The sequence below is a fragment of the Labeo rohita genome, chromosome 22 (assembly GCF_022985175.1).
Source record: "Labeo rohita strain BAU-BD-2019 chromosome 22, IGBB_LRoh.1.0, whole genome shotgun sequence".
Taxonomy (NCBI): Eukaryota; Metazoa; Chordata; class Actinopteri; order Cypriniformes; family Cyprinidae; genus Labeo; species Labeo rohita.
This window is the reverse complement of record NC_066890.1, coordinates 40,922,850-40,947,888: the sequence shown is the minus strand read 5'-3', so window position 1 is coordinate 40,947,888 and position 25,039 is coordinate 40,922,850. Positions and strand designations below refer to the sequence as shown.

At 38.4% G+C, this 25,039-nt stretch overlaps 1 protein-coding gene across 1 annotated transcript in view; it reads left to right on the top strand.

Moving 5' to 3' along the window:
* LOC127153655 (uncharacterized) overlaps window positions 1-25,039 on the top strand; it is a 547,126-nt gene that overhangs the window by 242,173 nt on the left and 279,914 nt on the right. The window contains exons 24-26 of the mRNA XM_051094869.1: window positions 6,269-6,442; window positions 6,808-6,981; window positions 10,584-10,757. Of these exons, the coding sequence (XP_050950826.1) occupies window positions 6,269-6,442; window positions 6,808-6,981; window positions 10,584-10,757 (522 nt within the window). The remainder of the gene's footprint in view (window positions 1-6,268; window positions 6,443-6,807; window positions 6,982-10,583; window positions 10,758-25,039) is intronic.

The window sequence follows — 25,039 nt, the reverse complement described above, 5'->3', positions numbered from 1 at the left end:
GGCAGCCTCACACTACCGTCTGCTACCAGAGGTAGAAGGGAAGGGGTGGGAAGGATAGGAGGTTGGAAAGTCATGTCAGGGTGCAGTGTGAGAAGCAGCTGAGTCTGGGGCACAGCCTACACTGTAAAATGTAATTAGTTGACTTTACTTGTAAAAAGCGTGGAAACTGATTACCTTAAAAAAACTAAGTAAAGTGAAATAGGAATAGTATGTTGTACTGACAAATGCTTACTTAGTATAGTTTACTTACACAAGAGTTGTAGTAACTAACAAAAAACTGTTGAGAGTACTTGATTCTTTACTTTAGGTTTACTCTTGACTTAGTATAGCTACTCACTGACTCCCAGAGTGCATTGCGACATGAATAAATTATGCAATTGCTTTGCTTTACTGTTGTTGTTTGTATTTGCCAATTTCATTTGCTGTCTTGTGTCAGTAGTAGCACAACAAAAAACAAACAAAAAAAGCTCATAAAATGGTTATTGATAGTTAATAAAAATAAATAAAATTGAGTTGTTACCATTGTTGTGATTCACATGCTGAATGTTGAAGTCTGTGTGTGACTCACGCACATTACCCCAAATATTAAAAGATTATATCAACGCAGTTAAAAGCTTCTTATAGTGTTTATAAAACAAAAACAAACAAAACAAAACAGTAAGATTGTAAAAAAAAAAATCATTAATCAGCATGAAAAACACTCAACCTAATGATTTAATTAGAATATAGATCACCTTCTAAAAGCAATCTATTTATTACCTTTCTTTCTTTCTTTGAAATCAAAGAATTCTGATTTCATGCTGCATTGTTGCAACAACAGAAAGAAAACTATAGTAATATAAACAAAGTTCCAAGTGCCCAACCAAAAGTAACACTATTCACTATAATGGTGAGTATTAAAAAAAAAAAAAAAAAAAAAAAAACCTTTTCAGGAAAATCAACATTAATTTATGAAGTCAGCTTATGTGATGTTCTCTCAAATATTTCAGTTGTATTGAAAATTCAACATTCAAGATGACTTTGGGAAATGAGTGAATTCAAATAGTAAAAGAAAGATGTGAGTGAAAAGTCTACTAAAAATTGCCCCATCTCAAAAACTTTCTTTTCTTCTTCTTCTGTTGTCACGTTGCACATTAGCAACATATTAGTGCACTGCTGCCTCTCACTGGTTTATTAATGTCATTGGTTTCTTTGTGGATACTTGAATATTTTAAGTAAACATCACTCAAAGCAAGTAAGTAAATTGTTTTATTTGCCTTGAAAGTAGCTGTAACTTAATAAAACCTAGTAAGTATAGTAACTAAGTAAAGATAACTAATTGTAACTAAGTAAGGTAAACTATTGGGTTTTACAGTGTAGGCTTGCTAATGGCCTGCTACGACTTGGCGATCGAGGAGACCTGAAACTTGAACTGGAAGAAAACAACATTATTTTGAATAAAGTCGAGAGCTATGAGGAAGGGGAGCATGGGGCGCAATTGTCGGCGAAGGCAGTATCACTCTTAAATCGGCCTCTGGGCTAGTGTCTGCTATGGGAGCTGGAGGCCACTGAAAAGAAAAAGAGTTGTTAGTAACAGGAGGAAAAGCCTGAGATGTGTGGGCCTGAGTTGCAAGTGGAGACAGCCTCACACTTTCTTCAGCTGCTGTAGGTCACGGGAAGGGAGTGGGGTTTGAGACATCCAGAAGAGCCTATGGAGCCAGTGAAGGCAGCCTCATGCTTCCGTATGCTGTTGGAGCTGGAGGCCACTGAAAAAGAAAAGGATTAATAGTAATGAGAGGAAAAAAGACTGAGATGTGAGGGCCTGTGTTGCACATGGAAGCAACTTCAGGCTTGTTTCAACCGTTGGGAGTGGTTTGAGACATTCTGCAGTAAATGCTAACATGCTAGAGTGGCCTGCAGTGTTGCCAACCCAGCAAATTTGTTGCTAGATTTTACAACCTCAGACCACCCTAGCAACCTTTTTTTTAAATGATTGTTATTAGTATTGTTATATTATTTCTTTATTTAATACGTTATATAACGTATATATATACGTTATATAAAACACGCTTTTCCTCTTAACCACACAAAATGAATAGTGTTGAAACAGCTGGCCAGCTGAGCAGCAGATCAGCTGGTAAGAGAGCTGCTTAGCAGTAAGCTAAGTGCTAATTGCACTTCTTCAACAAAAACATTAATAGTTATGATGAGCTTTATGATAAACATTAGTTGTGAGTATGCACCTATGATTGTTAATTTAGGTGCCATGTTGAACTTATTTTTCTCGAAAATCAATCTTTTTCCATCTTATCTGTCTGTGTACAGTGTGTAATTTAAAATCCAGCTAAATGCTATTGAAAATTAATACAGAACATTTGAGTAATTTCGTTTAGCGACTTCACCTACGAACACACACACATGCAAAAAATATTTGCAACAAGGCCTGGATCGCGCTAGCGACTGCTGCGAGAGCTGGAGGCTGGATGTAGCGCTGCAGCTGGAAGAGCCGCGGTAAAAAGTTGAGCCGAAGCAGGAAGCAAGTGAGGTTTTGCTGCGGTGAGAACTGGGACACGACCCGGGCTCACTGATGCCTGCTGCTGCGACCCAACGCTCGAGGAGAGCCGGGTCTTGTGCGGGACTTTGGTGGTGTCGAACGAGGAGAGTTCGGGGCTTTGCTCGATCTGTTGGCTGTCTTGGTGGCTGGAGTGGATTTAGGAGTGAGGTTGGCTAATCTGCAGGGTGAAAAAATATTCCATACGGGTTTGCTTTGTTTGTCCTCTGTGAGAATGGTTCGTCAATTATTTTATATAGCGCTTTTCACGATACATATCGTTGCAAAGCAACTTTACACCAAATTGACATTTTTACAATATATGTAGTAGTAGCTTGATGTACATATGGCAGAGATGTGTGGTAAAGATCAATTAATGACGTAATCAAACAGACAAAAAAACACTATAAATTATTAGCAGAATTCGGTAGTGCTGTATGTTTTCAGGGTTGGCATCATCTGAAGTCCTCTGTGGGGTTGGCATCATCTCTTCTTGAGTGTTCTGGTTCCACACTGGAGCTTGCGAATTCCTAAACAAAATTTTAATAACAGTCTTTTAACTTATTTGGAATTTTTTTCCAGTTTTTCTGGAATGATTTTAGAACCAGGAAGTCTGATTTCCAGTCTTTGCAGCAATGGTGGGACTTTGGCAAAATACAAATTAGGCAATTGAGTCAACAGTATGCTTGCAACGTCACTAAAGACGTAACTCATTTAATGGTTAATTTAGAAGAAGATATAGTTGAGAAAAATCAAGAGGTTATTGGGATGTTAGATAAAAAGAAGAAATAATTGGCTAGATTTTTAAACCTGAAAAAAAAAAATGGTCAAAACAGATATATACATGCTTTACATTCTAAGGATGGTGCACTCTTATTGAATCATGTAGAGATTCATAAGAGAGTGGTATAATTTTATGAGGAACTGTATAGCAGTGAACTTAGGCACAGGTCAGTCAATAATAATGTTTTTATTGAAGGTCTTCCTCGGGTGTCGGAAGTTGCCAATGCCGAACTCTGTAGAGTGATGTCCTTAGGAGAGCTACAGAAAGGTCTTCAAGGTATGGAATGCAGCAGAGCACCGGGAATAGATGGCCTACCTATAGACTTTTATAAGTACTTTTGGCCTGAGATTGGTGCAGATCTGCTCGCAGTCATTAACGAAAGTCTAGACAGTGGAACGCAACCACAGAGCTGCCGTAGAGCAGTTCTCTCTCTACTGCCAAAGAAGGGAGACCTGAGTGATACAAAAAAATTGGAGGCCTGTGTCCTTGCTGTGCAGTGATTGTAAGATTCTATCTAAAGCATTAGCAAACAGATTAAGGTTAAATAAGGTTTTGGAAGAAGTCGTCCACTCTGATCAGACATATTGTGTACCAGGTAGGCAAATTTTTGATAATATCTTGTTTATTAGAGACATTTTTGATATTGGTAAGCTCTTGGATGTTGATTTTGATTTCAATAGATCAAGATAAGGCATTTGATAGAGTCAAACACAGTTATTTATGGGATGTTATTGAAGCTTTTGGTTTTAATAAAGTTTTCATTGATAAGTTAAGAGTTTTGTATTGTGATGTTGAAAGCTTACTGAAGGTAAATGGTGACTTATGTGCCCCCTTTAGAATTCACAGAGGTATTAGACAAGGGTGTGCTCTTTCTGGTATGTTATATAGTTTAGCAATTGAACCCCTGTTAAGGACATTTAGAGCAGACTTAAAGGGTATAAACATTCCAAATTGTGAACCTGTTTTTAAACTATCAGTTTATGCTGATGATATTGTCATTCTTATTAAGGAACAAGGGTTAACATGGAGTAGAGATGGGTTTAAATATTTGGGTGTATATCTGGGGGAAGATTTGATTGTTTCAATAATTTTGAAAGAATAGTGGGTCGTCTGAACAAATGGAAGTTTTTAACATGTCTTATAGAGGCGGGTTTTAATAATTAATAATCTGGCCACCTCTACTCTTTGGCATTGGTTGGCTTGTATAGATCCCCCACCACTTTTACTAAAAAAAAGTTAAATCTATATTAGTTAACTTATTTTGGGATAACCTACATTGGGTTCCACAAAGTGTTCTATCGTTGTCTAAAGAGGAGGGGGGACAAGGTCTGATTCACTTACAGAGTAGAGCGGCAGGTTTTTTTTTTTTTTTTTTTTTTTTTTTTACCTCCTTAAATGAGAATTGGAATCTGGCTGCCTCTGTTATTTTAAAGAATTTCAAAGGTTTGGGCTTGGACAAGTCTTTGTTTTGGATGAACCCTAAGAAGATGTCTGTTTCTAAGCTACATATTTATTATTGTAATTTATTTAAAGTGTGGTCACTTTTTAAAGTGTTGAGAAGTGAAAATACTGACTCTTTGTATTGGACTCTACAAGAACCACTGATCTTCGGCTATTGTTTGAATGTGTGGAATGAGGGCTTTTTTCCTGCTTTGATGGACTTACTTACCGAGTCTCATGTCACTACTCTTGGAAGTTTAATTCACATGGCTGGACCTGACTTATCTAATATTAATGCAATGGCAGAAAAGTTAAAGCTGAGGTCAACACGAGTAATAACTCAGCTGTTGTCTAAGTGGAAAGAGAACATTATTGCAGAATAATTTAAAATCATGAAGGATTTTGCTGAAGGCCGGATTCAGCCTAAGAGGGACAATTTTATTCAGAGTGTATGTTTGGTACCTGATCTGGAAATGTGTAATGGTTTTCTTTTAAAGTGTAATTTAGTTTTGTTAGGGAAGGAGAAAGCATCTGGTAAAGCAATGTTTAAATGTTGTGTTAAAGTTTTTAATAAGAAAAGTCAATGAAGAGTTTTGCGTGGAACTATAGCTGTTAACTCATTTATTTCAGTACTGGACCATTGAGTTAATCAGGAATGTCCTTTTTGCTTACAAAGAGTGAATAAAGTTTACTGAATAAACAACTGAACCCAAGATACATTGTTCATACTGTGACATTGTATCTTCTGGTCTTTGCCTTTGGTCACAATTAAAATTAGAGGTGTAACTAATAAATAACTGTATTCAAATATTTAAAACAATGTACTGATTGTGCACAATATTGTTCTGCAGAAATATAAGATTTGCTCTGCTGGGATAGATAGATAGATAGATAGATAGATAGATAGATAGATAGATAGTTAACTCATTTATTTCAGTATTGGACCATTGAGTTAATCAGGAATGTCCTTTTTGCTTACAAAGAGAAACAGTGGTTCATGCTTTTATGCACTGTAGTAGACTAAAACCTTTGTTTATTTTATTTTTTTACAAGATCTGTTTAAATGGTTTGATGAAGTGTTCTTTATGGTGGTTTTTATTTGTGGTTTCAGGTATTCATGAAAACGTATCTTATGTCAATTATTATTATTATTATTATTTTTTTTTTTTGGGGCAAGCAAAAATGGCAATTTATGTGAGTAGAAAAAGAAAAATTGAAAAGAATTCTGATACAGATGTAACAACGTTTTTTTTTTTTTGGTAAAATCAAGAATTTTAATTGACTTTCGTTATCATAAAGTAACAAAACGTATTGTTCTTTCAACAAAGATGGTGTGTAAAATTTTTTTTTTTTTTTTTTGCAGTATTATTAATGGTGCTTTGATTTTTAACAGCTTGTTGTGAGTCTTTTTTTTCTATTTAGTAGATGTAACTTGTGTAACCTGTCTTTTTGTTTTTAATTGATTTGTAATAAAATGACTTTTTAAAACTCTCTCTCTCTCTCTGCCAATCTAGTTTAAGATATTGTAATATGACAGATGAAGGTTGTTCTGCTGTGACTTCAGCTCTGAAATCAAACCCATCACACTTGAGGGAACTGGACCTCAGTGAGAATCATCTAGGAGACTCTGGAATAAACAGCCTCAGTGATCTACTGATGAACCCACAATGCAAGCTGGAAAGACTAAAGTTAGTAAGATTATACTGTACAGCTGTTACAGTGTGATAAAGTTTACTGAATAAACAACTGAACCCAAGATACATTGTTCATACTGTGACATTGTATCTTCTGGTCTTTGCCTTTGGTCACAATTAAAATTAGAGGTGTAACTAATAAATAACTGTATTCAAATATTTAAAACAATGTACTGATTGTGCACAATATTGTTCTGCAGAAATATAAGATTTGCTCTGCTGGGATAGATAAATAGATAGATAGATAGATAGATAGGAACTATAGATAGATAGATAATGGAATATATGATCGAATATATGTCTACTGTAGCTCTTTAATAAGATCATAGAGTCACTGTCTTTTCTCTTTCTGTTCTCAGTCTGTTAGATTGCAGTATAACAGAGAAACAGTGTCTCATCCTGACTTCAGCTCTGAAATCAAACCCATCACACCTGAGCAAGCTAAACCTGAGCTGGAATAAACTAGGAGACTCTGGAGTGAAAAACCTCTGTGATCTACAGATGAACCCACAATGCAAGCTGGAGAAACTAAAGTTAGTATCATTATACTGTACAGCAGTTACAGAATAATTAAAGTCTAATATTCTGTTTATTTTAAGACAACGGGGCTCAAGTCACATCATGTATAGTACTGCACTTTCTGTTATTTGATTATAACTAGTGTCCTCAAATGCTCCTGTGAGTTATTGAGTTACTTTAATTCACTTTGTCTGCGATAGAGTAAGCAAACACCACGAGAGCGTCTCTAAGGAGAGCAGAAAGTGTCCGACTTGATGGCTCCGTTTTCAGCTGACCTACCCCTTTATATTTTCAAACAAGTTTAAAGTGATTTTTACCTTTTGTTGGCATGTTTTTTTTTTACCTTTATAAAGCCATTCTCCTGATTTTGAACTTCCAAAATGTAGTGTAAATGTAGCTTCAAAAGGCCCTAAATGATCCCAGCCAAGGAAGAAGGGTCTTATCCAGTGAAACGATCAGTAATTTTTTTTCGAAAAATAAATTTTTTTATACTTTTTAAAGTGCCCCTATTATGCGTTTTCAAATATGTCCTTTTATGCAGTGTGTCATGTAGCTGTATGTGAACAAACTATCTGCAAAGTTGTGAAGCCGACAGTGCACGATACATAAAGTTATTGTCTATCAAAAAAAAAGAGTCGACTCACATTTGCCTAAACGAGTCGTCAGGATTTCAAATCTTTGTCTGTTACGGCCACACGTCACGAAGTAACAGATTTGCATGATGTCCGCCCACGTTGTACAGTGTGATAAAGTTTACTGAATAAACAACTGAACCCAACTTGCCTGCCCATACATTTCCATGTGGTTTAGGTCACATGGAAATTTACACGTACATTATAGGAAAGACGCTGTATCATACGCTGTGAGTAAAACTGTTTTATATTCACTTCCAAAAGATGATGAATCTATAAAGTTTATATTTTCTAGCGATCGTTCAAAAAACGTAGTTGTGTATGTTATGTTGTGTAACAACCCTGCACATGTCATGCTAACCGGCTAAATCACGCTTGTGTAGTTCTGTTGTTCAGCTGTGGATCCACTGTAGTCTAAAAATTTGTGATTGATGCAGCTTGACTGTCTGTCTGTCTCATTAGTTGGAGTAATGATAAAAGATGGCGCACGAAGCGGCTTTCACACAGAATGCGGAAAGCGCTGTGCTATGAAACCCATTCGTTTTAATTGCTTCCGCCACGCGAGGACGACTTGTTTCGGTCTCGAACAAAGCAGACGCACAGTGGAGCGCGCACGCCGCAGACAAAGTTCAAATGTGTTGTTCAAATGAACTTCTGCCGCTGCGCTCTGAAGGGCTACACTGAACCCAGCGGCCAGCGCAGCATTATACGTACAGCGGTGTGACAGCCGCCTTAATGCATTATTCAATGTTGAAGTTTACAACATAGAGGTGTGTCCGGTTCGGTTATAAAAGCAAATTGCGAGCACTTTCCACGGTAGTCCGTGTTAACATGTTGATCAGCCGTTTCATCATCAGACTCTGACTGGAATTGTTATGGTAAAATCGATGCCATCTTTTCTATGTATTGACAAGTATCCAGGGCTGTCAGTCAGTTATGGCAATGGGCGTTTCGTTCTCCGACACGCTGTACACGCTAGACCAATCATAAAGGACTGCGCCATCTGACCAATCACAGCAGTGAGGGCTCACGGAAAGGAGGGGTTTAGAGAGACTGATTCTTCGAACTGCTTCGCACGAGTCGTTTATGAATCATTTAGAAATGGGGTAAAATTAAATCTATTTTTGGAGAAAACTGAAGTGTTTTTTGACCTTGCATACATGTAAACCTGTTTTGGGAGTCCATTAAAACAATATTAGCAACCTTTAAAATGGCATAATAGGGGCACTTTAAGCACAAAATCTTGTGTAGCACAGGCTCTGGGAATGTGCGTTCTTGAAAGATTTGTTCATTTTGAACGGATCTTTAATGTGACTCAGGAAGAACAATTCGTCTCGGGGAGTGATTTGTTCAGTCGCACATGCGCAACATCCTATAGGTTCTGTACTGGAATTAGTTTGCCTGTTTCGAGTATTCAGGTTTTTCGAGTCGTTCATTCATCTTATGGGGCTGTAGATGTAAGCAGTAGATGTGTTAGGGAAGTAGCACATGACATTTTAATTATATTTTGCTAACGAAATGACTCGAAAAAAGATTCGTTCACTTTGCTGAACGAGACTCAAAGGTCCTACTGCAAATCACATCTAAGTTCATCGTCTGTGTACTCCGGCTCAAAAACTCCTACAACTTTCTCCTACAACTTCAGAATCATCTGACACTGTTGTAGCTTTTTGTTTGTAAACAGAGTTTGACTTACTTGCACTTTGTTAGTCCTTGCATGTTCACTTTGTAAACACTGGGTCTGTAGTTCCGCGTGACCTTTCCACGTGATTCAGTAGTACGTAGTGTGGTGAATGCGCATCTCAGAGCCTGTGCTACACAAGCTTTTGTGTTTAAAAAGTATACAAATTTTTATTTTTCAAAAACAATGACCGATCGTCTGGGATCGCTTAGAGCCTTTTGAAGCTGCATTTAAACTACATTTTGGAAGTTCAAAATGGGGGCCACAAAGTCCATTATATGAAGAAAAATGCTGAAATGTTTTCCTCAAAAACCATAATGTCTTTATGACTGAAGACAGAAAGACATGATCATCTTGGATGACAAGAGGGTGAATAAATTATTTGTAAATTGTTGTTCTGAAAGTGGACTTCTCCTTTAATGTTAACCTCTAGTTTATTGGAAAAAAGGCACTCTTCGTGTGATATTGATTAACCATATTAAATGATATAAATGTACACTTTCTGCCCCCATATCCTGAATTTTGGGAAAATGCATTTTATTACACTGAAAGTGTATATCTTTCTTGTAAAAATCACGCACTGAAAGAATGACTCTAGCTAGTGTTTAAGCACTCATACCTTTTCATATAATCAATGAAGCTGACCATACACTGTATGATAAATTAATCTCCTACCTACATAGTTCGTACATCTGCACTTTGTTGCTTATGATGAGGATAATTCACAAGTTTTAGTCTGAACAAAACTCCAGGTTTCAGCAATGACTGTTATAAATGTTATGAATCTGATTGGCCACTGATTGGTTATAATCAAACGCTGTAAAAATGTAAATTTAAAATATGATTTAATGTAAGCAGGTCTAAATTTAATACAGCAATAAAATCTTTTCATTTCATTTTCATTACTTTTATGTTTTAAGTATTATAGTTTTATCGAAAAACCAGGGGACTCCCCAAGTATACCCCCTCCCCCATCAGTTTGAACACTGGAATCACATGACTAGACAAGGATCATGGCAAAACTTCAAAATAAACTACATGAAAACATGAACGTGAAACAAAACCCAAACCATTACATTAACTCACAGATTAACTATTCTAGAGTGTTGTGATATAATTTTAACTAATCAACTCACAAATAATGACAAAATAAAACAACAACAACAAAAAAATCTATAAATCTATTCAGCTGTAGTAGAGTTTTATTGATTTATTTATTTATTTTTGGTAATTCAGACTATTGAGCAGTAATTAGTTTGAAATCCAGCAGTATTCTTTTTAATTCAAGATTTTTGTTTTTCAGACTTTCAAACTGCAGTATCACTGAAAAAGGTTATAAAGCTCTGGCCTCAGCTCTGAGATCAAACCCTTCACACCTGATAGAGCTGGATCTCACAGGAAATGATCCTGGACAATCAGGAGTGAAGGAGCTCAATGATTTACTACAGGATCCAAACTGTCAACTGAAGACACTGAGGTGAGGCATGCTGAAATAGTACAACATAAATGATATGCAAGCTATTGCTCAGAGGCTGCTCTTCCTAAGCTAAGGAAACTTAATTGCTATTCCCCTACATCTACATCAACAAGATTTTAGATGCTTCTCCTTAAATTCCTTAGGAGAAATAAAAGTAGACACAAATAAGTCATGGGGAATGAGAAAAAGAGTCAAATCTGAGAATATGGTGGAAGAAACAGAATATCTTTTTACTTTTAGAATATCTATTTTTGCTGAAATCTTTTTCAAGACTTCATTATAGGAATATTTTATTGCTCAGAGGTTGCTCTTTCTAAGCTCAGGAGACTTGATTGTGATTCTCAAATGTTTCTCATTTTAGCATCAGCAGTGTCTCATATGTTTCTAATAAAATTCCTAATAAAAGTATAGAGACAACAGAGAAACAAACAACAAAATTCTAAGAAAATTCTGAGAGAAAGGAGTCCAAATTGAGAATGGAAGATCTCTTTTGTCTTGCTGTAAGACAAGACACACACAAAAAAAAAAAAAAAAAAAAAAAAAAAAAAAAAAAGTTTTATTGCTCATAGATTGCTGTTTCTTTCTTTGGCTACATTGGGGGTTTTCCATCTCCAGTGGTCAGAACGGAGAAGAGACACAGAAAAGTACCTTTACCTGTGAATCAAACTCTGTCTGAGGTGCAGCTGTGCCTCCATGTTGATGTACTGCTCATAAGTCTTACAAGGTTTACTCTAAGCTCAGGATACTAATGGTTGATTCTGTTATATGTCTCATAGAGATATTTTTTTTTTTACTAATATTGTTAATACTGAAACTATAATTTAAATTTAAATTATAAATTGTGTAATTTAAAAGCATTACACATTTTAGAATATTGGGGGTTACTAGATTAAATTTATCTTCAATGGGCAGCATTATATGCAACACATCCCAGGGAAAAGACACATACAAAAATTTGTTAACATTTCAAACATTTCTACTAGGCAGAAGTGAGGTAACTTGACCATGAAATGGTCATGAGAATGCTACAAGAATAAAGTCAAAATATTACAAGAATAAAGACAAAATTACGAGAATAAAGTCAAAATGTTTCGAGAATAAAGTTTAAATGTTTCTAGAATAGGGTTGAATTCATAATTCGTAGCACTTGCAAGATTAAAGTTATTTTGAACAGTATATTCTAACCTATTGCGCATGCAAATGGCCTGGATTGGGAGCACCGGGAGAAATTCCAAAGTCTTTCAAATTCTTTACTATTACATTAAATACCATTACAAACCATTAACTTTTAACCATTAAAACCATTACCAAATGGTTTCCATTACATAGTGTGTTTTGGGCATATTCCAATAGGATTTATTGATTTGTTACAAATTTGTATTGGTCTTGAGTTTCACATAATAGTTTCACAGAAATTTTAATTTCCATTACGTAGTGTGTTTTGGGACATATTCCATTAAAATTTAGTGGTTTGTATTGGCTTCTATTATAGATTTGTATTGGTTTTGATCTGCGCACTTTTAATGGTTTCCATTGCAGTCAGGTTGTAACTGGACTCAACAGACAGTGTGGGTAGATCCAAGTGCAATCTTTATTAGAACACAGCGTGGTCAAACCAGGCAGGGTTGATCTCCAGACAAACCGTGATATCCAGGGTAAGACAAGAGCGTAATCCAAAAAACAGACAAAAGGCCAAATACCAGAGAGCAGTCAGAAGTATCAAATGCAACAAGGCTATGAAACTAGACAGAGACCATGAAACAAGGCAATGGAACAGTGAAAATGCTTGGTAGAGTCCACACAGGCAAAACAATACTTTGCAGAGGCAGGAAACAGGAAGTTACCATAGAAGCAGCAGAGGGAGCAGAAACAGTCAGTACATGGGCAAGGGCTCCCTCTGCTGGCGTGGCGTTACACAGGTGCACAGGTCGCCATTAAAATCTGCTAGTCATGTTAATTATAACATCAAAATTACGCATTGATTTTGTCCTTATTGTTGAAATAAACACCATCAAGAACATATATTTTGATAAACTGTTACCAAAACAACACTAGAAACCATAACCTAAAATCATAACCAGTTAGTATTGCAAAGACTTGCTTATTCCACCTTTTTGCCTCAGGTTGTGTGCCTCATGTCAAGTCAAGTCGAGCTTTATTGTCATTCCGCTACATGTGTGGACATACAGTGGAACGAAATGTCGTGTCTCGCAGGACCACAGTGCTACATAAATAAACATAAATATGAACATACATACACTAGATGTAGAAACAATTTTTTAAACCTATACATGTAACTATACATATACTACAAATAATTGACTATACATACACATAACTTAAGACAGACAAGTACTTTACATAATAACTGTGCATAATAATGTGCAGAAGAGGTATTTAAAGGTTAAGAAGCAAATAGTGCACTATGATTTGTGGTGCATTGACAAGTAAACATTTGTTAAAACATTTATTAGGTCCTTGTAACGTGGAATGTTAAAAAGAAAGTGTCTGGTGCATAGAAAGAAAAGAGTGTTTCTACAGGTGGTTTGTCCAGCCCACTCACCTGTAGCACACTCAGAGGTGCACAGTGTTTTCTGTGTAACATGTAGTGTTTATAGGAAAGTGTCTGGTGCATATAGAGATAAAGAATGCATTACTACAGGTGGCTTTGTCCAGCCCACTCACCTGTGTATAGCACACTCAGGACTGCGCTGTGTTTTGAGTTTTTCAACAGTTTAAATTGTGGATAAGGTTTCAGAGGGGGATGAGGTGGCTGGAATTGAGGGCTCTCACAGCCTGGTGGAAAAAGCTGTTGAGCAGTCTTGCAGAGCGGGCTCTGATGCTCCTGTAGTGTCTTCCTGATGGCAGGAGCTGGAAGAGATGATGGGAGGGATGGGTGGGGTCCTTCACAATACTGGTGGCTTTACCGGAGCATCATGCAAGGAAAATGTCCAGAAGGGAGGGGAGAGGGGTACTGATGATCTTTGCAGCTGTGTTCACTGTCCGCTGTAGGGTCTTGCGGTCAGCAGCACTGCAGTTCCCATACCAGACAGTGATGCAGCTGGTCAGCACACTCTCAATGGTTCCCCTGTAGAATGTGGTGAGGATGGGTGGAGGGAGACTTGCTCTTTTCAGCCAGCGGAGAAAGTGTAGGCACTGTTGTGCCATCTTGGAGAGTGACATGGTGTTGGTGGTCCAGGTGAGATCCTCTGTGATGTGCACCCCCAGGAATTTAGTGCTGCTGACTCTCTCCACAGCCGAGTTGTGGATGGTCAGTGGGGTGTGGTCAACAGAGTTCCTCCTGAAGTCCATCACAACCTCCTTTGTCTTGCTCACATTGAGGGACAGGTTGTTAACGCCACACCATTCAGCCAGCTGAGCCACTTCCTCTCTGTAGTGTGTTTCATCATTGTTGCTGATGAGACCTGCCACTGTTGTATCATCAGCAAACTTGATGATGTGATTGGAGCTGAACTTGGCAGTGCAGTTGTGTGTCAGCAGCGTGATGAGCAGTGGGCTGAGCACACAGCCCTGTGGGGCACCTGATTCTGTTTTGTTGACCATCTGATTTGTTGACTGTCTGTAGTGTGTTTAACTGTCCATTTAAATTAACTATCCATTTAAACTGAGCGGTGTAACTTTCAGAATGGTTATGCAAATACTCAACAGTCTTTGCATGGTTATGTCACTGATCTTCTCAGCCAGGTATTTGTGAACCCTGAAGAGGTGCTTGCTTATGTCCTGTGAGGTGTGACCTCCTTCTTTAAGTCTCTTAGACAGACACTCTGTTTGGCATATCAAAGACACAAACAAACACAGAAACTGAATGTCAAGTATTGATGATCAGTGTTTAGTACGTAATTTGTAAATACAAAGTTGTTTGCATTAATAGAAGGGTTTTCAAAGTCTGTGTGCCTCCCTTTTGTCACTACATATGTGATGAAGGATAAAGTACTGCTTTGAATTACAAAGTTAAACACTGAGTTGAACTGGGGAGACTAAAGCTACAACATTCATGTATTTTACATGGAAAATACAACATGGTCAAATGTTGTATGCATGCTTAGTTTTGAGTTTTGCCTGTTTCAAGTCCAGTGTAATCCTCCCACAAAAATTGCAGTATAATTGTATGATTAACATAGCATGGTAAAGTACACACACATGCGTAAAGTGGAGGCAGAGTTTGAAAAGGAAATTTTCACACAATTGTGCATTGCTGTTGAATTCTGATGTAAAATATTTAAGTCCATGTTTCATAATTTGTAGGCCTCAATATTAAATGGATAGTTCACCCAAAAATTTAAATTCTGTCATTAATTACTGACCCTCATGTCGGTCCAAACCTGTAAGACCTTCATTCATCTTCAGAACTCAAATGAAGATATTTTTGATGAAATCTGAGAGTGTTCTGACCCTGCACAGACAGTAATGGAACTGACATGTTTAACCCTTTATAGGGCACTCATTGAAATACTTGGAAATTCAAATTTTCAACCCTGGAGTGTTATTGGAGGTTATTAAAAGAATTTTGAACTTTTGTGACTTAAAAAAAAAAAAAAAATTAATGTTGCAAATTAAGGTAAATGAAATTACCATATATAGTTCCTCGCCGGTCTATGGTATTTTTTTTCCCCAAAAAATGTGTATATATTTAAAACATAAGACATATATTTAAAATATAAATAAATACATGAAACATTTATATTCTTCACAGAATATTTATTTAGGAACATTTTCCTTTTATTTATTAACATTTCTTCTTTTATTTATTAACATTTCTTCTTTTATTTACTTATATTTCTTCTTTTTCATGTGTCAAAATCACTTGGGCAACTACTTCTTTGACGAACTAGGGTAATTTGTTTGCCAAAATTGCTATGTAAAATACATATATAAGACAAAATATATAAAAGAAAATATATTAGAACATAAATTTAACAGAATATTTACATCGGAAATTCTTTTTTATTTATTTAGAAACTTTTTCTTTTTCATGTGTCAACAGTCTAGTTACTTAGGCAACAGCTTTATGGTACTTGACAAAGCAGTTGCGATCAGCATTGAGACACAGGTGGACCTTACAGACCCTAAAGACCACGTTTGACCTCAGTATGTTCCCCTTCCTGCTGCAGTACTTGCAGGTCTGGCGGGTGGTGTAGACAGGGGCATGGAACAGGGACATGTCAAACCGCACAGAATCATCTGGGGTGGCGCTGCGGTGTCCCCGGACAGGCTTGGGGACATCACCAGAGGTGTTAGGGGTGCACAGAAATGATGAGCTCCTTCGGGATGAGACATGGCTGGACTCTGGCTGCTGCAACTCCTGAACACCTGGATCCGGAAGTTCTTCAACGACAGGCCATCCACAGCAAGAGCCTTGATGTCCCGTCTGTACATGATCCAGGCATTCATGAGGCAGAGATCTATTGCATATGCAAACATCCGCATGTACCACCTCTTGGATTTCATGGGGGTGCGATAGAGGTGGACCAGCATGTCACTCTTGTCAATGCCCCCCATGTTGGCATTGTAGCTCTTGATGACAGCAGGACAGTTTACCGGTTCTTTCTTCTTGGTGTCACTGCAGTAACGGTAGACTGAGGATATGGGCTCCACCCCCATGTCCGTTGACAGCAGAGTGATGACCCTGTTGTCCTTCCACCTGAGGGCCAGGATCCCATCATCACTGGTGATGTAGTCATGCATACCACGAGGGACAGCCTTTTTCTCCATATCCTTGATGGACTTCAATGGAGGCTTGCCTATTTTGTTGTCCCTGGCTGTCCCTGTGTACCTGCAGTTCTTGTCTTTGAGGTACCGCACTATCTCCAGGCTGGTGAAGTAATTGTCTGCAAAGATGGCTGTGGTGGTGGAGGAGGTCATGGTACTGGCCAGGACGGAGACTATTTGGCTGGTGACACCCATGGCTTGTTGTTCAGATGTCAGGGGGACACCATGGGCCTCCAGTGTAGTTTTGCCCTGGTATAGCACAAGGTCATGAATAAAGCCATCCTCTGAAGCCCTGGCAAACAATTTAAATCCCCATTTGTCTGGCTTGTTCTTGATGTATTGCCTCAGGTTGCCGGCTGTATTGCCTTTGTAGGCAACCATAACCTCATCCACAGACTGCTTGGGGGTCTGTGGCTCACTTCTGAAGGCAGTAACCAGGAGGCTGAACAGTGGCCGGGCTTTGAAGAATCTGTCTATGGTGCCAGGAATCTGGGTGTTGTCATTAAAGTGGACAAGCCTTCTCATCAGCCTAAACCTCTTAGAAGACATGAGGTTTGCAACTTGAGGGACCCTGGTCTCCATTGCCCAGTAATCATCAATGGAAGGCAGCTCAGAAATCGCCATGTAGAGCAGGATAGCCACAAAGTTCCTCATCTCATCTTCAGTGGTGGTGAAGGTGGTGTTGACATCCTACTGTGTTGCATACAAGTTGGTTTGGTATGTGATATGCTTGATGACTTGGGGGCTGAAGTACCTGCTGAAATAATTATAAGGAGTCTCAATGAAGTCAGGGGGAAAGTGCTGGTATTCAGGCAGGGCTTGGTTGTCCAGATCAACCTTGTTCCATGTGGTTAGCCTGGCTGCTGGTTTCCCCTTCTTGGTGTGCCCCTTAGCTTGTGGTGCTGGCTGGTCTTCGTCCTCATTCTCGTCATTGTCGTTGTCATCATCGTCGTCGTCAAGCTCCTCGACTGCAGGCCGCACACACTTCCTCTTGGCAGAGGGGGCCATGTCATTTGAGCATGGAGTGTCCACATTGTGGGCAGGTGGGATGAAGTCAGGGTCTGCCACGTCATTGTCTTCCTCATCGGAGCCCTCATCGTCACTGATGGCAGGGTCAGCTGGCACAACAACAACTGACCTCTTTCCATAGAACAGTTGAGTAGACAGCTGCAAAAGAAAAGAGAGAAAGTTTTTAATATCAAGTCAATATCAAGCCCACTTTGATTAATTTGTGCAGATCTATTGAAAACAAAGAATATTGACATAATTTCTAAATACATAATAAGAAGTGAAAAAACATTACCAAGTACTGGTGGTATCACTTATTTTAATAATAATATTAAACGCTGGTGTATGCCAGTAAAAATAAACACAAATATATGCCATAATAATATTAACTGGGTCAGTAGTGATTATAATAATAATAAAAACTGTGACAAGTTAAATATATTTCACTGTTTATGGTTTGGTTACTTCAATAAATGGCTTAAGTTTACAACTGGATCACTTTATAATGTTATATAAACTTGTGGCAACATCCAGTGCTTGTGGCAACATCCAGTAACTTAATATATATATAAAATAGCACTATAAGTACTGGTGGTACCACTTGTTTTAGCAATTATAAGGCTCTGATTAAAAAAAAAAAAAACACCAATATATGCCATTTAATTATAATAAAAACTATTATAAGGTAATAAAACTGACCAATATTACACATATTTCACCATTTATGGCTTGATCATTTCAATAAATGTTTAAGTTTCACACTGGATTGCGGTGTAATGTTATACAACATTCAATGCACTATTAAATAATATTCTGCTACGTTATATTGCATTATTTATAAAAGAAAATACCCTAGATATGGCTTACTAGACGCATCGGGCGTATGTCTAAAAATGGACATTCTGTCACTTGCGCTACTCTTACCTAAACAGGGCGTATGTCTAAAAATGGACATTCTGTTAATTGAGCTAGTCTTACCTGAACGGGGCGTATGATCAATTATGATTACACCATTTTTCATGCCACAACGTTCACTAATTTCTAGAAATCCTACGCAAACAACGTCTATCTCAACATGTAACATAACTATTCAACCATATATTGTGTGAGTTTCATAAACTTACCATTGTTTGTTTCGATGCTATTTCCGTATTTCTGGGAGTAAATAGGAGCGTAAATCGGCATTTTCCAACTTCCGGAAGCGCGCTGAAGTTTGAAACGCCCCGGGTAACTTCCGATTGGTCAGATGCCATGGTGTCACTATTTGTGACGTAGACTAATATCCGCTGATTGGCTAGGAGAAATCCATGCGCTTCCACGAGCTCATGGAGAGGCATTTAAACACCATTGAAAATGTTCGATTAAGTTACCAAATATGATTCTTCGCCCGATAAAGGGTTAAGGCCCAGAAACATAGTATAGACATCGGAATGTACATAGGTCATAGTACTCTCAATGATGGTGGCGGACTGACCCGGAAGAGAAGAAATCATTAGTAAAGTCATTATTTTTGTTTTCTTTGTGCAAAGAAGATATTCTTGTAGCTTCATAAAATTACGTTTGAACCACTGAAGTCATATTTTACTGTTGTCTGTACTACGTTTCTGTGCCTTAATCGTGGCAGGTCAGAGACCTCTCGGATTTCATTAAAAATATCTTAAATTGTGTTCCAAAGGTCTTATGAGTTTGGATCGACATGAGGGTGAGCAATTAATGACAGAATTTTTATTTTTGGGTGAACTGGAGTTGGATTGATTTCAATAAACTCCTGACTGAACTTTCAAAAACATAAAAAATCTTACCAACCTCTAACTTTTGTACAGTAGTGTATGTTTGAGGTTTTATTTGCTAGTCATACGGTTCATAGCGCCTTAGAGATGTTGTCTGACAGGAGGTCCACTACGACTCTGCTGCACCACCATCAGCATAGAAGAATCTAGAAACATAACTTGCAGTTTGTCACAGAACCAACAATATTTAGTATGCAGTACCAGGTGAAATGCAGAAAGGCAAATTATATACATGTATACATATATACAGGTGCATCTCAATAAATTAGAATGTCATGGAAAAGTTCATTTATTTCAGTAATTCAAGTCAAATTGTAAAACTTGTGCAATAAATAAATTCAATGCACACAGACTGAAGTAGTTTAAGTCTTTGGTTCTTTTAGTTGTGATGATTTTGGCTCACATTTAACAAAAACCCACCAATTCACTATCTCAACAAGTTATAATACTTCATAAGACCAATAAAAAAAAAAAACTGCTTTTGGCAGTGTGGGCAGGTGCCAAATCCTGCTGGAAAATGAAATCAGCCTCTTTAAGAAGGTTGTCAGCAGAAGGAAACATGAAGTGCTCTAAAATTTGTTGGCAAATGGGTGCAGTGACTTCGGTTTTCAAAAAACACAGTGGACCAACACCAGCAGATGACATTGCACCCCAAATCATCACAGACTGTGGAAACTTAACACTGAACTTCCAGTAACTTGGGCTATGAGCTTCTCCACTCATAAAATAAAAAATTTCCAAATAAAATACAAAACTTGCTCTCATCTGAAAAGAGGACTTTGGACCACTGGGCAACAGTCCATTTCTTCTTTTCGTTAGCCCAGGTAAGACGCCCCTGATGTTGTCTGTAGTTCAGCAGTGGCTTAACAAGAGGAATACGACAACTGTAGCCAAATTCCTTGACACGTCTGTGTATGGTGGCTCTTGATGCCTTGACAAGCCTCTCAAGGCTGCGGTTCTCTTGTTTGGTTGCGCATCTTTTTCTTCCACACTTTTTCCTTCCACTCAACTTTCTGTTAACATGCTTGGATACAGCACTCTGTGAACAGCCAGCTTCTTTGGCAATGAATGTTTGTGGCTTACCCTCCTTGTAAAGGGTGTCAATGATTGTCTTCTGGACAACTGTCGGATCAGCAGTCTTCCCCATAATTGTGTAGCCCAGTGAAACCAAAATGAGAGACCATTTTGAAGGCTCAGGAAACCTTTGCAGATGTTTTGAGCTGATTAGCTGATTGGCATGTCACCATATTCTAATTTGTTGAGATAGTGAATTGGTGGGTTTTTGTTTTGTTTGTGCCAAAATCATAACAATTAAAATAACCAAAGACTTAAACTACTTTAGTCTGTGTTCACTGAATTTATTTAATACACAAGTTTCACAATTTGAGTTGAATTACTGAAATAATGAACTTTTCAACAACATTCTAATTTATTGAGATGCACCTGTATAGACACACATACATAATGTTTATATATATATAGTCAGTCAAAGTCCAGAGCTCATACTGACCCAAATGCTGTGGTGAGAGCTGTACATAAGCAAATGCCCACAAACCTCAATAAACTGGAGCAACGTTGAAAAGAAGAGTGGTCCAAATTCCTCCAGAATGATGTGAGAGACTGATAAAGTCACACAGAAAATGAATGCTTTAAGTTATTCCTGCTAATTTATTATTGTTAAGGACATCATAAACATCTATTCGTGAACAGAGTATATGACGGTAGTTTTGTCTAAACAATCTTAGACTCTATCATTTAGTGTTACAGTGTAAACACTATTACTTTCCTATTGCATCATTTTTATTTTATAGAACATTAAAAACATCCTGGCATCGTGAAACATTTCGATGCAATGAAATGAAACATACTTCATAATGTTTCACTTGATTGCACATGTAGTCAGGAATTATAGTTTGGAAAAAATCTAACTACTATAATGTGTACAGGTTATATCACAGTAACACAACAACTAACATAAGCAGGCAAATAAAAGAAAGACGTACTCCTTCGGTGGATCTCGCCGTGCGTCGCATCGCTCTCTTCCTCTGAGTGAAATATAAATCTTACTCCTCACAACGCGTCTTCTTCCAGTAACAAGATGCAAGTAGGCAAGATAAACAATGAAAACAGTCTCGCTGCTTTGTTTATGTTGATGTGGGCGGTACACCGCATGCCCCTCCACATGGATGATTATAATAGCAAAAGTGTTAGTAGCTTGTGGGCGTGATCAAATTAAAAATAATTAGGTCTTTCTATAGATACAGGCTTTCTATAGATACATCTCTCTTGTGTTGAGTATTCGCTGAGTTTTAGTTCATTTTAGTGATGCATTTCTTAATGACGATCACAGAGAACAACACAGCAGACTGCTTTATTTCACAAAACCACAGAGTGTTGTTGTTATGAGTGTACACAAATAAAAGTAGATTCCTTACAGATTCAACTGATGTATTGCTCTTATCTGTACGATCAAAAATGATGGAGTAATTGAAGTTCTTTTTGGCGTTATTAGAAAAACTGCCACAAGCCGCGCCGGCGCGTTTTTCGACCCCAGAGGGTTAATGTTGCAAGTTGTTCATTAGGCTTACTTCAGGCTGACTGGTGCTAGGGCCTGATTTACGATCATCCATGTTGTCTTGGGCCTCTTTGTGGAATTCGGACTCGGGTTTCAACAATGTTTGATCAGGTACTAAATTGTCTGATTCGCTTTAATACTCTACATCCCAGTGCTCTCAATCCAGGCCATTTGCATACGTAATATACTCTCAAAATAGTATTATAACTTCAATTTCTACAATTTCAATTCTCAAAACATTTTGTCTTTATTCTCATAATATTTTGACTTTATTTCTCAAAATATATAGTCTTTATTCTCAAAGTATTTAAACTTTATTCTTATAATATTTCAGATTTGTTCTTTGTCACATTTGTCTCCTTAATAGCACAGACATTTCTACCATATGCATTATTAATCAAATTAGTCTACGACTGATTCATATGCCATTAACTGTGCCTTTCAGCAAAGAAAGCTCCAAGAATTGTGTAAGTCGGTTTTGATAAAGGAATAGAGTACATTAATATTTCCAGAAACAAATGTGCCTCATGTGCATGAAGTGTACAGCTCTGAAGTACTACCACCTCTGAAGAAAATGGATAAATCAGGACTCCCTGGGAAGTTTAAAGAATGGCTTTATCAACATGGCCTGCTCCCCAGACAGATGTGGCTGATGACAGTATATGAGGTCTCACTAACAGCAGTGGAAGGAGTGGAAAATAAGATCAACTCACACCTCAGAAGGTGGCTGGGAATCCCTGCAGGCTTCACATCAGTTGGGCTGTACGTCTGATTCGGGCAATTACAACTACCCCTCCTCTTCCCTGAGTTCCTACTAGCGAAGTGCAGGGTGGCCATGACCTTCAGGGACTCAAGAGACAACAAGGTCAGAGAAGATGGTATAAAAACCAGGTCAGGACAAAAGTTGGAGGCTGCAGCATCTCTGGTCCTAGCAGATGGGAACTTAAAGCTCAAAGACATTGTCGGAGCACCATGTATGGGAAGGCAAGGCCTGGGACTGACCCACTTCCGAGAGTGGGGGAAAGCCAACCCTGTAGAGCGGAGAGCCATGATCCAGGCTGAAGTAAGGGGCCTAGAGGAAGAGTGGAAGAAGGCAAAGGTTGTGGGGCTAGGATCCCAGGGAGCCTGGACAAGGTGGGATCTCCCCAAAAGGAAGGTAGCATGGGCTGACTTTTGGAGGATCTAACCATTTTGGATCTGCTCCTTGCTTAGGGCCATCTATGACACCCTTCCAACCCCTGTGAATTTACACAGATGGGGGATAAGGGACGAGCCGCGCTTGCCCAGGGCAGATACAGATGGTGCCATGACAAAGTACTGACTGTGCTAGCTGACATCCTAGAGCAGGAGAGGACCAGGAAATAGCAATATAAGAGCAAGCCGCCACCTGGTGTAACATTTGTCATGGAGCGGACATGGGCCCAATAAATCCAGGGTAAGCCTCCTGCAGTCTGCCCAAGCATGGGAGCTTGGGGTAGACCTGAAGAGAAGGCTTACCCACAGAAGGAAGGAAGATCATCCTAGTGAAGCTTACAGTTCCATGGGAAGAGGGGTGGGAGAAGGCATTTAAAAATCTGAATGCTGTAAAAGCCTGGTAAAGGACTGCTGGGACAAAGGCTGGAAGACATGGTTGTACCCAGTCGAGGTGGGATGCAGGGGCTTCCCAGCCCAGTCAGCCTGGAAGCTGATGACAGACATTGGATTGAGAGGGACTGAGAGAAAGAAGGCAGTGCAAAGACTAGGGTAGGCAGCAGAGAGAGACTCTTGTTGGATTTGGAGCAGGAGGGAGGAGTTGAACTGACAGCGAGGCGGGAGTGAGTAGTGGCTGGCAACCACTGCTGACCCATCAACAGGAGAGTGTTATTCTTAAGGGTTGAAACACTCCAGGATCATTGGTAACCATCTGATGACACAACCCTCTGGCTAAAGTCTCTAGTCATTGCAAAATGGAGAAGGAGAAGCATCCAAAGATGTATGTTACTACGGCTCTAATCTCTTATTGTTTGTCAACAATTAAGAGTAATGCGATCCTTATTTCTGCGTAATTTCACTATTAATATAGCCATAAACTCTAAATTCTCACTGCAGCTTGCACTCACACTGCCCGTTGGTTCGGCTATATCAGAACTAAGCTTCCCAGTTATGAGGGGAACAAGAAACTGGCCAGTCATAAAGCTCTGTCGGAGCTGTTTATGGTAGGTTTTGCGGCTTTTAATTGTATTTCTAAGGACATCTGACCATTGAATCGCATCATATACTCACACTCGAGACCCTGCCTTTTTCATTCATCAGTGCTGTAGATCTCTATCGCATATATAGCCATGACCAAAGTGAGATAATATTGTCTTTTACAAAGTATTCTGTTTCAGTATTTGCAGATTATTTTGCTTATGGTGTACTGGAAAACAATGAAGATAATTTCAAAAGTTTTATTGGCAAAAACATTATGCATATGCAAAAAGTCAATATTAACATATTAACTGCATTGAATCAGCTCATGATTTGCTTATGTATAATGGATATCAGCGCCTGGGCCAAATCCTGACTGATGGTGATCCATTCTTGCCTCCGAGTTGATCATAATTTGTGGGCTTCTGCTTGTCCACTCACCTTTTAAGCACTGACCACAGGTTCTCTATGGGATTAAAATCTTATGCCTGTCACTCAGAAGCAGGGCTCCAAACCTGTTCAAGGAACAAAAACAAAAACTGGAAAATTTTTACCGGAACAAAACAAGAACCAGAAACTAAACAAATTTTATCGTTCCAAACAGAATTGAAAATTTGAAATGGCCATTAACCAGTTAATAACGTAATTTTATCATTCCATTTAATATTTGAAATTTTCTGTTAGCCAATCAAGAATGCAAACGGACTATGCAAATTTGGGCTTATGCATCCAACGAGTAAAATGCCTACGCTCAGTAGTGAACTCATCGTAATTAATTCGCAATGGCAATGCACCGGCGTTAGAGTTTATCCGAGGACAGTGAAATATGGATTCAACAGATCACACATACCTGCAGTGCTTCTGTGAACAGAGAAAACAGGAAAAAAAAAAAAAAATCTATAGGCTTACATGAAAAGGAACAGGCCTAAACACAAAATATTCCACTTAAATCATTGACAGATTATCAAAACGAAATCTGCTGAGTTTCAGAAATAAAAACGAGATGGCAG